The sequence below is a fragment of the Chaetodon trifascialis genome, chromosome 17, assembly GCF_039877785.1.
Source record: "Chaetodon trifascialis isolate fChaTrf1 chromosome 17, fChaTrf1.hap1, whole genome shotgun sequence".
Lineage (NCBI taxonomy): Eukaryota > Metazoa > Chordata > Actinopteri > Chaetodontiformes > Chaetodontidae > Chaetodon > Chaetodon trifascialis.
In genome coordinates, this window is record NC_092072.1 from 22,733,245 (window position 1) to 22,746,598 (window position 13,354).

Sequence of the window (13,354 nt, forward strand, 5' to 3'; positions counted from 1 at the left end):
GACACGCAGACACAGACACACACACACACACACACACACACACACACACACACACACACACACACACACAATGAAATTGCTTCGAATAGCAGTAACAATAGATTAATAGTTCTATACAACAAATACAGCAATTACAATGTTGTGTAGTGAGCCAAGGCTACAGGGCCCACAGTGTGGTGTGTTAGCCTAAGCAAAGTGGAGATATTTATGTTGCTCCTGGGCCTAAAGCTGCTTCTTGCTTCGAGAATAACCCTTTGACTTTTCCGGCAGTTGGGACACAACACACGTAATTTTTCTCTGTCTTAAGAAGTTGCAGTATTTATTAATTGACACACTGTAACCTATATTGTACATGCACAGCTAAAGTAACGGCTCACCACACACATTCACTCACTCTATCTCACTCTCTCCTAATCAACCACTCACTCAGCATGCACACACATTGTGCACTGCCCTATTCCTTTAAGGAGTTATTGTTACTGTTATAACACCATCCCCCACTCTGGGTGCCACTTATAACATAATTCCACTCCAGCACAGTAATCAGCATGCATATACACACAGTCCTATTTGTGTTAAGTCCATGGGAGAGGATTCAGTATAACCAGTAGCCTACATTTCAAGTCCACTGCAAGTGAGGAGCTGGCAAAAGTACTGCTTGTCAGTGCAAACAACGTGAAGCGGTCCATTTGTATAGTGTGCACATATTCAAGTGGAGAAAAAAACTGTAAAGGCAATGATAACACCCATTCTACAGGCTATGACTTATTCTTATTATTCTATTATTCTTATTCTATTCTTTTCAGAAAAATACAGTTTTCAATCACAGTGTATGTGGTAGTTAAACACACACACACACACACACACACACACACACACACACACACACACACACACACACACACTCACCAAGAGCATTTCTGGTGATTTGGTGCACCAGCCCCAGTCACTCCCGAATGTGCTGGACATGCTCAGAAGCTGAAGGGGTTGTGTCAGGGTCCAGAGGCAGGCCAGCTGCCAGGTGTGTGGGCTCCCTCATTTCACATCAGGAAGCTGAGAGTGAAACCAGTTGCACTGTTCTGTGTGGCTCTGTATGCCATGCCAGCATCGGGCATAGCTTTTCAAAGTCCACACCTTTCTCAACGTTTGTTAACTAGTGGTCCACGGGCCACATCCATCCCGCAGAATATTAATGAATTCAGAAATTGTGTGCATCTAGCATTAGTCACTGCTGGAAGGGGTCCACTCTGGCCTCAGAGTAATCCTCCAATTAGCTTGCCAACCCCTGGCAACGAGCCAAAAAGTCCATAATTCACAGTTCAGTCATTCTACAGGATCAGATTATTCTCCAGCTCCATCCTCTCTACTCTGTGGATCCACCATCAAACTGCTCAGCTCTCAGGTAGGTCATTCCCTGGCAGTAACAGCAACGCATTGGCCAGATTATGAGATGTAACTCTGGAGTTGTTGGAGAATAACTGAGCTTGTCTTTTAAACTCAAGGCATCAATTTTTTATTGTCATTGTCAACTGTTGTATTAAGTCTCAAACTGGAATCCTGAAGAGGAGTTTTTGTTGAGATAAGGCCTCATTCATTGGTAATTGAACTGTTAGTTCTGTACTGAGCACAGACTGGTTCCATGGTGGTGGTCTGAGAACATTTTCTAGTTATCTAGTTATCATTATGGGGTTTCCATGTTTTTGGGAACCTGTACACACTGATATAAGCTCATAAAAATAACATTCATTTTGTAGAAAAGTGAAAATACTGGAGCAGTCTGAATACAAACAGGGGCCTCTGTCGTGAATTGTGAGCAATTTCTGTCCTTTACAAACACACCACATGAAAACAAACTGCAGATCGCTCATGTCACCATTCAGACAACCATTCTTAACACAGTGACCTCTCTGCCGGAGCCCTTTCACTGTGCACGTCAAGGACACAATTGCCAAATTAAAGCATTCATCTGTGTTGCCTGCCAAATTTCTGAAGGAGGTATTCAGCATTGTTAATCCCACTCTTTTATCTACTGTGAATAGCTTTCTGTCCACTGGCTGTATTTCTTTCTGTCTAGTGCACCCATTTCTTAAAAAAAACAAACAAAAAACCCCCCAAAAAAACAGTGTTGACCATCTGGATATATACAAAATGACACATTTCTAAAGTACCATGTTTATCATACGTGTGTGTGTGTGTGTGTGTGTGTGTGTGTGTGTGTGTGTGTGTGTGTGTGTGTGTGTGTGTGTGTGTGTGTGGAGCCATTTACATATAAATCCCAAAATATATTTCAAACAAATCCTTCAGTTTGCCTTCATTAATACTGAGACTGATCTGACTCCAGGTAGTTGGCCATTATTGTTGAATAGACCAAGAAAAGAGAGAAACCAACAGAAAATAAGGCTTCATCAATAGTAAAGCAGAACAGTTAATCACAGCTCTACCCACACTGTTAGGGGCAACACACACCAGCAATGTATGATGTGCATCACACACCCACACCTATTGTTTTCATATATGAGTCTGCATGCCAGCTTTGACTCGGGCTCATCACGACACGTTAGGATATGCTGCTGTCCAATTTCCCAGCATCGAGATGTGTCAGCTCTTCAGAAGAGCAGCAATTTTATCACTTTTGTTCAGCACATCTCACCAAATTGCCTGACCTTTTGTCTGTGTGACATGTCCAGTGTGTGATGCAGACATCAACTGATGCATGTGAATTGACACAGCACTATGGGCAGTAGGTGATTTCAGGGGGAATGAGGACAAACCCCCCTTGTTAGCAAAATGACCAAAATGCATCCCTGTTGTTAACCTGCCATCCTCCCTCTCCATCCTCTAGTAGCAGAGAGAGTGCAGGGGCAGAGAGGTTGTTTAGTTGAATTTTAGTCTGGTCTGTTTGACTCATTGATCTGACTGAGCTTTGTGCAGTGAGAATCCATGTCCTCCACCATGGCTCTGAAATATCAGTGGTCTACTGTGTGGTGCAGTGATGGGTCCATGGCGCTGTCCGTGGTGCTGAAGTAGCAGACCGCTTTGTAATTGCGCCTTTTTCTCTCAGTCCTGCCCCTGTGTCAGTTTTATCTTGGATGATATTGGCAGAAATATATATTATAGATATTCAATTCTATACTATATTAGAACCATTATATTTTATGGAGTGGTGTCACCTTCATGATCAAAGGGACAATCAGCAATGTGTAATCACAGAATATAGTATCACAGACACACTCTGCTGCCTGTAGTATTCCTGTAATATTTCTATGTTCATTCAGTAGCATCTGTGTTGTTAATGAACATCCCCAGACCGAGCAGCCTCTGTGGACAAATATTTTAGGGAAGACATGACTACAGATAGATTAAGGGTCATGGGGTTCGTATTAAATTGGGTTACTGTTTGGGACATCCTCCCTGTTAAAAATGAACAAACTCACTGCCTGACTACGGGCCAGCTTCACTAAGTAAATGGCATTTTGCAAATGTGCACTGCGGAGTTTGTAGTCAGATTCTGTGTATATTCAGCACCTAATTAGATGAGACAGCAGGTCATTATGCAGCCAGCTCCTGGGCTGCTCTTGGTATTGAACCTCCAGATGCACTCGTGAGTGACGGAGAGCTCATAAGTGCAGTTCAGAGGTGAGATTTCAGTGAGATCGCTCAGCTGATTACAAAATACTCCACCTCAGAAAAACTATTACTACCACTCAAAATGTTACTCAAACTAAAAATGATATTACAATCAGCAGCACATCTCTAATTATCAATAAACATGTTCATGGTAAACAAAAAATAAAGTATGACTCAAAGAAGCACATAGTATACACAAGAACACAGCAGGGATCTGGTGGAGGGAGAGAGAGAGACAGAGAGGAAAGAGATGGAGCAGGTGGAGGTGGTGTTGATATGGAAGTTCGTTAGGTACCAGTTACTCCCATGCAGGCCTAAAGAGCTGCTTCATGGTAAACTGTCTTATGTGTCCACTCACCATCACTGTTGACACACTGCACATGTGGGATCTGCGTTCCTGGTCCACACTCTTTCTCATTATCAGGGATGCACTCCTCCAGTTTAACCACCAGCCAGTCGTAGCAGCTGGGCTCTTCACACGGTATTGCCTCCACCAGGTGGGGGCAGTTACCCGTCCCGCCTGTTGGCTCATTGACAATCTTCCTCTTCCTCAGTTTGAAGCCTGTCGGGGAACAACAGGAATCTAATGAAGTAAATGAACACAAAACAGCCCCACACTAATCACACACAGTCCCTCCCTCTGTGATCTGCTCAGCAAAAACTTGCTGCAATTTGACAAAATCTAATGTGCAACTGTAAGCACATTAACATCACTCTACAGTCACAGTGTGACTTTCATGATAACTGTAATATTGCATTTAACATGACAGTCCATTAAGCCTGAAGTTGACAGAAATTCCAAAAAGAACTTCGCATAATGACTGTTTTTATACTGCTCTTATTACAGTGGCTTTTACCCAAAGTGACTACTGCATGCAGGAATCCATCAATTCAACTGGGGTTTGTTCTCATGTGTCGTTTCCTCTGCTCAAGGGCATGGGATTCCTTGACCCAGGTCCTTGGAAGGGGGGATGTTAACTCCAGCGCAGCCAAGGTCACACACCCACTAATCCACACTCCTGCTCCAGCCCGATAAGGCAGCAGAGCCCTGGAGTGCCTGCAGGACTCAGGTGGAGATGGCAGAATCTCCCCTTTTCTATTTCATTTTTGTCTCTCTTTTTCCCTCAAAACCTTTATTTAATCAGGCAGATCAGCAGAACATGTACCGCCATGTGTCTGGTCCCATTGATGGAGGTTTTATCTCGTAGGGGTGAGGGGGCAGGGAATTCAATTCTATCAGGCATTACTCACTTGCTATCTGCAGGGTGTATTATGAATGGCAAGGCTGCAAGATAGCAGCGCAGCACAGGCAGCTAGTGTCAGAGCAAGAGGCTTCATTTTGATTTCAGACACACACATTGTAAATGTAAACAATCATGTGATTAAAGTTTTAAATCAAAAGGACTATTAACAGTTTTTAAAACTAAAATCCCAATTTGAAAGAGAATTTTCAAGTTGTAAGAGTTGCAGTTTTTTTCTGACATCATTAACAATTAAAACCCCTTTTTGACAAGTTGCCTTGAGTTACAATTCTAAGAAATGAATGTAAATCTCAAGTGTGTAATTGCACAGAATTTGAATTTGTTCAGCCCATACTGTTCAAATACTAGAAATGTGTGCATTCCTCTGTAGACAGAAGATCATAAAGTACAAACTAACATTTAACTAATGTGTGTTGGAATCACAGCCAATTGATTTGCATGTTCCATATAAAGAGGATGAAAAGATTTGAAGCTGGAAGGACACGATTTGAGTCTATGGATTTCAGGATAATGAGTGCCAGGTTACACACTCTTGACAATGTGTGTGTGTTCACGTTCATGTTCCATTATGTACAGCACACGACAGAAAGACCAGAAGCAGCATAGTGAGCAAATGAGCGAGTGAGAGCGGATCCATCATTAAGATGCATGGAGGAGAATTTCCAACCGTCCCTTTCATTTGAGGTGCTTCATTAAGGCAGAGTCAACAGGCATTAGTCATGGTGGACGCTGCTGTTCCAGGGATAATTAAGGGCTGAGACAGCGACCGCTGAGGCAACCCCAATGATTGACTAGCACAACCTGCCACAACAGCCTACAAATCGGCAGAGGAGATGATGACATTTTGGCTGCCATTCCAAACTTAGGTCCTCCTCTCGTGCTGTCAGAAAGCCAGAATATTGACTTTGATACCAGTAGCAGGTTTTAGACCTCATTACTAATAAGATGAAGAATCCAGAAAACACATGCTGTGATATCCCAGAATGACAGGGTCACATATTTTGATACGTTGCATATGTACAGAGTTGACCTGTATGTACACATGTGGGCAATATGTAGGCCTGGGTAAGTATGTTCAGCATCTGACAGCCCACTCCCCTAAAATGTCAGAAGGGTTGGTTGCAGCGCACCACATGCTATCGATCTGGTACCAAAAGTCAGATAGACAGGATGCAATAAGAGAATGTAATAAGACACTGGTGAGGATGTAGAGGATGACATCATGCCAGTTTCCAACCTAGCATGGTAAGCTATTTGTGATCATGGTCTTTGTTCTAAGATGTGCAAAACATGTCCTTGACCTAGACAGAGATGAAATTGATCAAATTTAACACAGGAAGAGCCTCCAGTAACACAGATCGTATTTCCATGTCGACACAAAGCCAGTGGTAGAGCAACACACTCCATTTGTTTTCTAATTGTTATTTTCTGGATCCAACTGAAGCAGATTGCACCAAAGGTGAACTGGTGAAGCTGAGGTTGTGTTTACGCAAAGGGAAATTTTTCAAATCATTTCATATGAAACCACTCTTATATTTGTGCTAATGCCCAGTTTCAGGAAAACAAAACCTTAATCCTGATGTGCCTATCGAACTCTGTTAACTACTTTATGACACAGTGGCATAATTCTCATCAGGAAGACTCACCTTTTTTGGCTGCCTGGTCCTGGCAGTTTTCATAGGTGCAGGGTCCCCAGGCGCTCCACGAAGACACCTCACACTCAACTGGACAGCTGATATGGCACAACTGGGTAGTGATCGGGGGGATACCCAGACACAGATCACTTACCATTGGTCGCAGTGCTTTGGAGACACAGATAAGATCAGTGGAATGTCAGCAAAATGTAACAAGATACAGTGAAACAAAGGAGAACAGAAAAATTAGGGACATTAAACCTATCAAACTGCAAAATTTGAAGATGTCCTGAACATGTTCCACAGTTCTTGTCATTGATAACCATGCAAACACTGTTCAACAGAAGACACAATTAGGGAATGAACCCAGGGTGCTAAGACGGTGGAAGAGTTTCCCGCTTTACCACCAGCTACAAATATATGACTTTCTAACTAAGATATCAGAACCTTCCATTCATTTTCAAAGCTGTACAAAAGACCCAGCATATATGTGCAGAGACCACATTATTTCAACTGCAGTCTTCAAAGTTATGTGAAATCTGTATGGTTTAACAAAACAAACCAAACAGACATGAAAACATTCAAAAAAGAAAAAAGCAGAAATTGGTCTTTTAGATCTCCAATACCCCTGCCTTCAGAATCCCATATCCCCCCAGAAAAAAAAATCCTTTCAGCTAAAAATCAAAGCCAAAAATGCAAACACTCTGCTCTTTCATTCACAGCACCCAACCCCCAAAATATTCCAAAACCAGACAACTTTGAAAAAACAAAGTTTGTTTTATTCTCCCTGCACAGCAGGCCAGTCTTCCATTTGGCCTGATTCTCAGTGGACCTCAGCTCCAAACAGCTGTAGGTGACTCTCTGCAAGGTCGTCAGGCTGATGAATCATTCTCACTGTGCAACAACAGGGCCTCATTCACATGCAAATTGCCTCCGCTTGGCCAAACGTGTGTCCTTTAATAGTGTTGCTTAAATGTGGCATGCCCTTGAGTGCCCATGTAACACAAGAACAGGTGATATGTAGAATAATGTGACGTCAGTAGGCGCTGTTCTATCTGCATCAATATCAAGTCATTTTCTGATTATTTTCCATACTTTGATTGGTATTTCTTTACAGCAGCTAAACAGATGTTTTTATGGAGAGAACAATAAGAACTAGAATTTGCTGATATGGGACTTCAGGCTGTCCGATCGGGCTCCCCAATCAGGCTGTTGTATTGGGCCATCTAATGGCATCCGGGGACCTGTATAATACCTGTTGAACAGGATTGCTAACATTGCAGCAATTCAATGCAGCATTCAATTACATTGAATGTTACCATTACATTACCATCTAATGGTCATTTTACATGCTAGACTGGTCATTAAATCCAATTCCTGATGGTTATAAGTCAACTTATTTTCTAAAACAAGAGCAAACAGTGTACTACACTATACTGCAGGTTATGGAGGTCCATTTAGAGGCATCAACATTTAAATTAACACTAAATAAAAAAAAGAATTACCTCTTTTATTGAGACGTTTCGGTATTTTACGTAGGAACTAAATGCTTGGCATTGAAATGGGTTTGGGAGTGAGACTAAAGAGATTGTGGTGGGAGGGGTCTTTTGACTCCCTGCCGATCTGTGTTTTCACATCCTCTCATAGTGCCATTCTGAACCCTCAGAACACCATCATTCTTCTACTTTCTGCATCCTGCTCTCCATTTCATGAATCATTTCTGTCATGCTCCAGTGTGAGTGGCACAGCTGTGTAGAAGGTATAAGGACTGTAATGTAACTGGCTTAGAAGACAGTGATTAATTACTACACTCCTCTGAATATTCCACTCCACCCTACCCGCCTGTGCATTTTGCACTGCTTCTCCATGAACTGTGCGTTTGACATCACCAAAGACATTAACGTTCATTTAATACCCTGGGAACCTTGAACTACTATAGGAAATACTGATAATATTGGCAGAAAAAATTCAAAACAAAAATATCACTACTGGCTGAAATTCCACATCATTGTAGCAAACTATAACTTACAGCTGACAGTATTAAAGAGATTATTGGTATATATGCTACTGTACTAACAGGTGCTGAATTAGATTACACAAATGACCTGTTGATGAATTTAATTCCAATATGTCCATGTGTTGTCACACTAACAGTACAGTCAGACACCTCATTTTTATTAAAAGGCTTTCATCCACATGGTTCATTAAGAACTTTTGGAGGACAATAGCCTCTTTGTTCTCCTCTCCTCCCTCCTTGTCCAGTCTGAGCTGCTCTCCACGGCCATAACAAAGGCTGATTAATGGAAATCTCCACATAGACTGCCCTTGCACAGGTATCTCTGTGCCAGATGGTCCAGTCTTCCCTGTGCTGCGCTTCCAGCCACCAAATTAGGAATCTCAGAGGCCGCCGTCCTGCCCTGCTACGTGCCAGTTGCCATCAATAACCTGACAGCCAGTTCCTTTCCAGCCGAGGATTCCCGCCATCACAGCGGCACAGCTGTTGTACAGCATGTCACAGTTTGCTCCCTGATAGGGTTTCATATTCACTGGAACTGGTACAGGAAAAACAGCTGATATAACTTATAATAACAACATCTTTAACTTGTTATCTTCTTAAGAACATCAGAAACTGGTTATGAAATACATATGCGCCACCAGGAAGAATACAAAGCTGCTTATGATAAACCAAAAACACCCCATTTGTGCACGTAGCGTTGTAATAAACAGTGATGTTGTCAGCAGTAATCTTTGCATGAGTGTGATAGAATTTCAGGACTGAGTAAATCCTTCACTTTCCAACTGTGAGCATATCAAATCAAGAATGAGCAGTGATCTGGAATGGCTGTGGCTCCCAGTAATCGGACTGGGAATGATGTGTGTTCACAGATATTACTGCCAGACTATCCTATCTCTGTCACTGAGGGATTTGCCGATCATCCTTGAAAGCAAATGATAAGATTACATCAGCTTAATTGGGCTACAGATTCCCTCCACACAGCTGCTTGGCTCATCACAATGATATCGTCCACTGTATGCTGTGACGCAAGGACTAGGAAATGAACCATGTGCTGCAGTCTCGACAAGAGCAGGCACATATGAAGCTGAGTGTCCAGGTCAATGCTGAAGGTGGCTTCAAATGTAGTTCCTCTATGTCTGCTGACTCCAAAGACACACTATTGACTCTACTCAAGTCAGTGGGGGTTTTTTAGCTAGGGTGTAAATAGTTTTCAAGTAAGCAAATTTCTCAAAATATTGTGGCAGACTCAGATTTTATTGTTTTCATTAGAATTATTTTGCATGTTTTGTTTTGCTTTTTTCTTGCCACCCTTGTCACTGGCCTCCCACCAATAAACACAGCCAGCTGGATTGCCAGGAGTACCTTGTTTTAGATAATAGATGTAATTAAGGAGGTCAAGGTAATCAGGAGCAGACTTTGCTGTTTTTACAGAACATCTGGATTATTCCATGTGAGAGGTAGACTTTACTTGAACAGAAATGAGTGAACTTTAAATGTATTTTTTGTCGATCTACATAGTGGACAGTTTGAGCACATGTCATTACTGAATGTCACATTAGCAGCCCCTTAAAACTGCAGCTAGTGTGAAAGGTGCTTACATGATAGCAAACTGACCAGATCCTTCATTTCCTCGAGCCAGTCAGTTGACATTATGCAAACACCAAATCAATCAGATGAAAATCCTCTTCTTCCAAAGAAAAAGCTGCACTATAAAACCACAGTGGTGAAGGGAATTAGATGTATCCAACGCAGAAGCAGCTGAAAGAAGGTGGTGAGAAAGTGTCCTAATGAATACAGGGGGTGGATAAAGGCTCTCATTTACATCATGGTGTGTCCAACTTGGGGGTTGGCTGAAATTATACATGACAGCACAAAACCTGTGAGAGAGTGAGGACAGGTGCAGGGTGAAAAAAAAGAACGTGCACTGCAACTGAGCTGGCAGAGCTTCTCCTCATTTATCACACCCATTCCGCTCTTCTTCCTTCTCACCTTTCTTCTTCTGCCACCAGCCTGTTTGTCACACCTTGACACCACATCCAGTCACTTTTCACCTGTCATAATACCTGTATTAATGCCTCCCTGCTTCCACCCAAACACTTCCCACAACAATTACTGTGTTAACATGCAGGCAGGGTGGCTTGGCTGGAGGTGCAGCCACTTCGTATCTCATCCTGACAATATATGTGAAGAGGAAGTGCGGAAAGTGTGAGACTTACTGCTGTTAGCAAAATGTGGAATTTTGACACTGAAGGATGAAAGTGTGGCTGGTTGTGAGCATCTGATCTGAATAATTTCTAGCAGCAGACGCCAGTTCAGCCTCCCCGGCCAGATGGACTGGGACTTATTGTGTCAGTGCTGGATAAGCAAGGGCGTGCTACCAGGCCACTTCCAGCCTCCGTGTGCTCAGTAATGCCACCAATTTACATGAAAGCTCATATTTCATCTGCTGTCCTCTCTGTGTGGCTTTTGCACACACATTAGCATATTCATATAGCTCAGTCCCAGATTTGATATGAGGGGAAAACCACTTTAATTCTCTTCTGTGGTTCACACATGGCTGGTGAAGGGGGGGGGCTGGAACAGATGACATGACTCTGGTGTGTGTGTGAAACGCAAGCCTAAGCAGATGATTCGAAAGCTCATAAACAACTTTTTTGTCTGCCACTCAGCTCTGGCAGATGTGTTTTGAAGCTGTTTATAACAAGTTGGTTGCGAAACATGAGCTATTAAAAATGTTGTAATTTACTGCACCAACGTTCTTTGCTTTCTGTTGCCAAGATATTGATTCTTGCCCCGTTACTCTTCCCTAATGTGGTTTGTTTGCTGTTTGAGCTAATAGCAGCACTTGATAGGTAGAATGAATTCTGTCTAATGTACTGAGTGCTGTGCAGTTAGAATAGTGGAAATGGATATAAGCTGTGGATTACTTCCAATGGGTCCCAACTCCAGCATTTTACTGTAAAACAATGTTTAGGAATGACAGCAGATGTTTTCCTGTCAAATCCAACATGATGACATTATAAATGATGCTCCCGGTGTTCTTTGTCTTGGTCTTTGTTTCCAGTAACAAAACAACATTGTCTACTAAAATTCAAATGCCAAATTGTTTTTCCAAATTATGTTTACTGGCACCAGTGTCCTCCAGTCCAGGAAGAGTTTAGATGTCATAGGGAGGCAGTCAGAGTAGATTAAAACTGGACAAAATGCTGGGCTTTGACACTGGAGATAGGAGTCATCTGTCCTGTGTGCCGTTTTTTGGTTATTACTATTAAATATGTTAAGGTTTGGGAAAAGTCAACATTGACTTTCTTTAAAATATAAACAAGACCTCCACCATCCCATCATTCTAATTATTTTTAAGCAAGTGCTTCAGCTGTCCAAACAGAACCAGAAAAGCAATAATTAAGCCTCAGCTGTCAAAAGCAGATATTGTAGGAAAACAAATTCAACATGGAACCAATGAACATTTTGCAGATATGTTCACTATATTGTGACTTTGCTGACATGTTCAATAAAAATGTTTTGTCAGTATATTAATAAAAGACAAATTAGTTTGAGACAGAATTGCAACAACAGCAACAATAACAACAACAACAACAACAACAACAACAACAACAACAACAACAATAATAATAATAATAATAATGCACGGGAAGTAATGTGGTTGTTGATGTCAAAAACCTCCATGTGGTGCCACGTTTCAAGCTGCATTGTCCTACATAAAGCTGAAATGATTATCCTGTGATCTCAACATAATGAACTTGGTTTTCTTGTGACCACATAATAATTATTCAGATTGTTTGATCTTAACATTCCCAATATCACCCATTTCTGTGCTTTCTAATAAGGCACTCTTTATAAGGTGTCACTAATTGTTTCATTAATGGTTGATGAACCATGTACTGATGCTTTAAAAATCACTTAGAGCCGTGGCCACTGTGTTGTAAAAAATCCCTTGTGAATTATATCAAGTCATTAATGTCCACAGGATTCTACACAGGATAATACAGGATTAATAACAACAATGTAAACGTTAAAGGGCCAGTGTGTAGCATTCAGTGATACCTAGCGGTGACCTTGCAGGTTGCAACCACATGAATATCCCTCACCTCACACTCCCCTATGGTGGCTGCTGAAAATGTGAAAAACGAGAAAAACGCTCTGTAAAGCCAGTGTTTGGTTTGTCTCTTCTGGGCCACAGTAGAAACATGGTGGTGCAATATTATTTTCAGGTGATTTTACACTAATGAAAACATGCTTGTGAATGTTATATTCCATTTCTGCTGAAAGATTTTCAAAACATTGCAAAGAAAACTTTGCTCTTAATAATGGCTTATAACTTATCTATAAAGCATTACTAAATCATTTATTAACATTTATGAAAACACTTTTCCATTTCCATTTCCAAATCCTACATAAAGGTTACCTTGTTAGAAAGTGGTACCCCTGAGTCTGATGCGGTAATTGTCTATAAACAGTTGGCAATCTCTGCCAGTTTCCTTTATGATGCCACTCACAATCAGATCAACAACACCATTAATTATCATAGCTGATACCTGCAACCAATCAAGCAGTTGCATAATGTTCTTAGAATATTCCCATAAAATCCTACAGTGTGCCTATATTTGTTAACAATTAATGTGCAGTATATTAACCAAATTACATAGGCTCTGTAATATATGCACAATACTTTTATAAGGAAAGATACAGTAGTGTGTCTCTGGTAGCCAATCATAGTGACCTATCAATGAAAAAAACACCCAGATGGTGTCCATTCCGAGCCAATGCCTCACCATTTGGGGAATATTTTCTCT

At 41.5% G+C, this 13,354-nt stretch overlaps 1 protein-coding gene across 1 annotated transcript in view; it reads right to left on the bottom strand.

Moving 5' to 3' along the window:
• Window positions 1–13,354, bottom strand: part of thsd7aa (thrombospondin, type I, domain containing 7Aa) — a 156,077-nt gene that overhangs the window by 67,174 nt on the left and 75,549 nt on the right. Inside the window, exons 5-6 of the mRNA XM_070984701.1 lie at window positions 6,536–6,691; window positions 3,986–4,189 (exon numbers count right to left, since the gene is read on the bottom strand). Of these exons, the coding sequence (XP_070840802.1) occupies window positions 3,986–4,189; window positions 6,536–6,691 (360 nt within the window). The remainder of the gene's footprint in view (window positions 1–3,985; window positions 4,190–6,535; window positions 6,692–13,354) is intronic.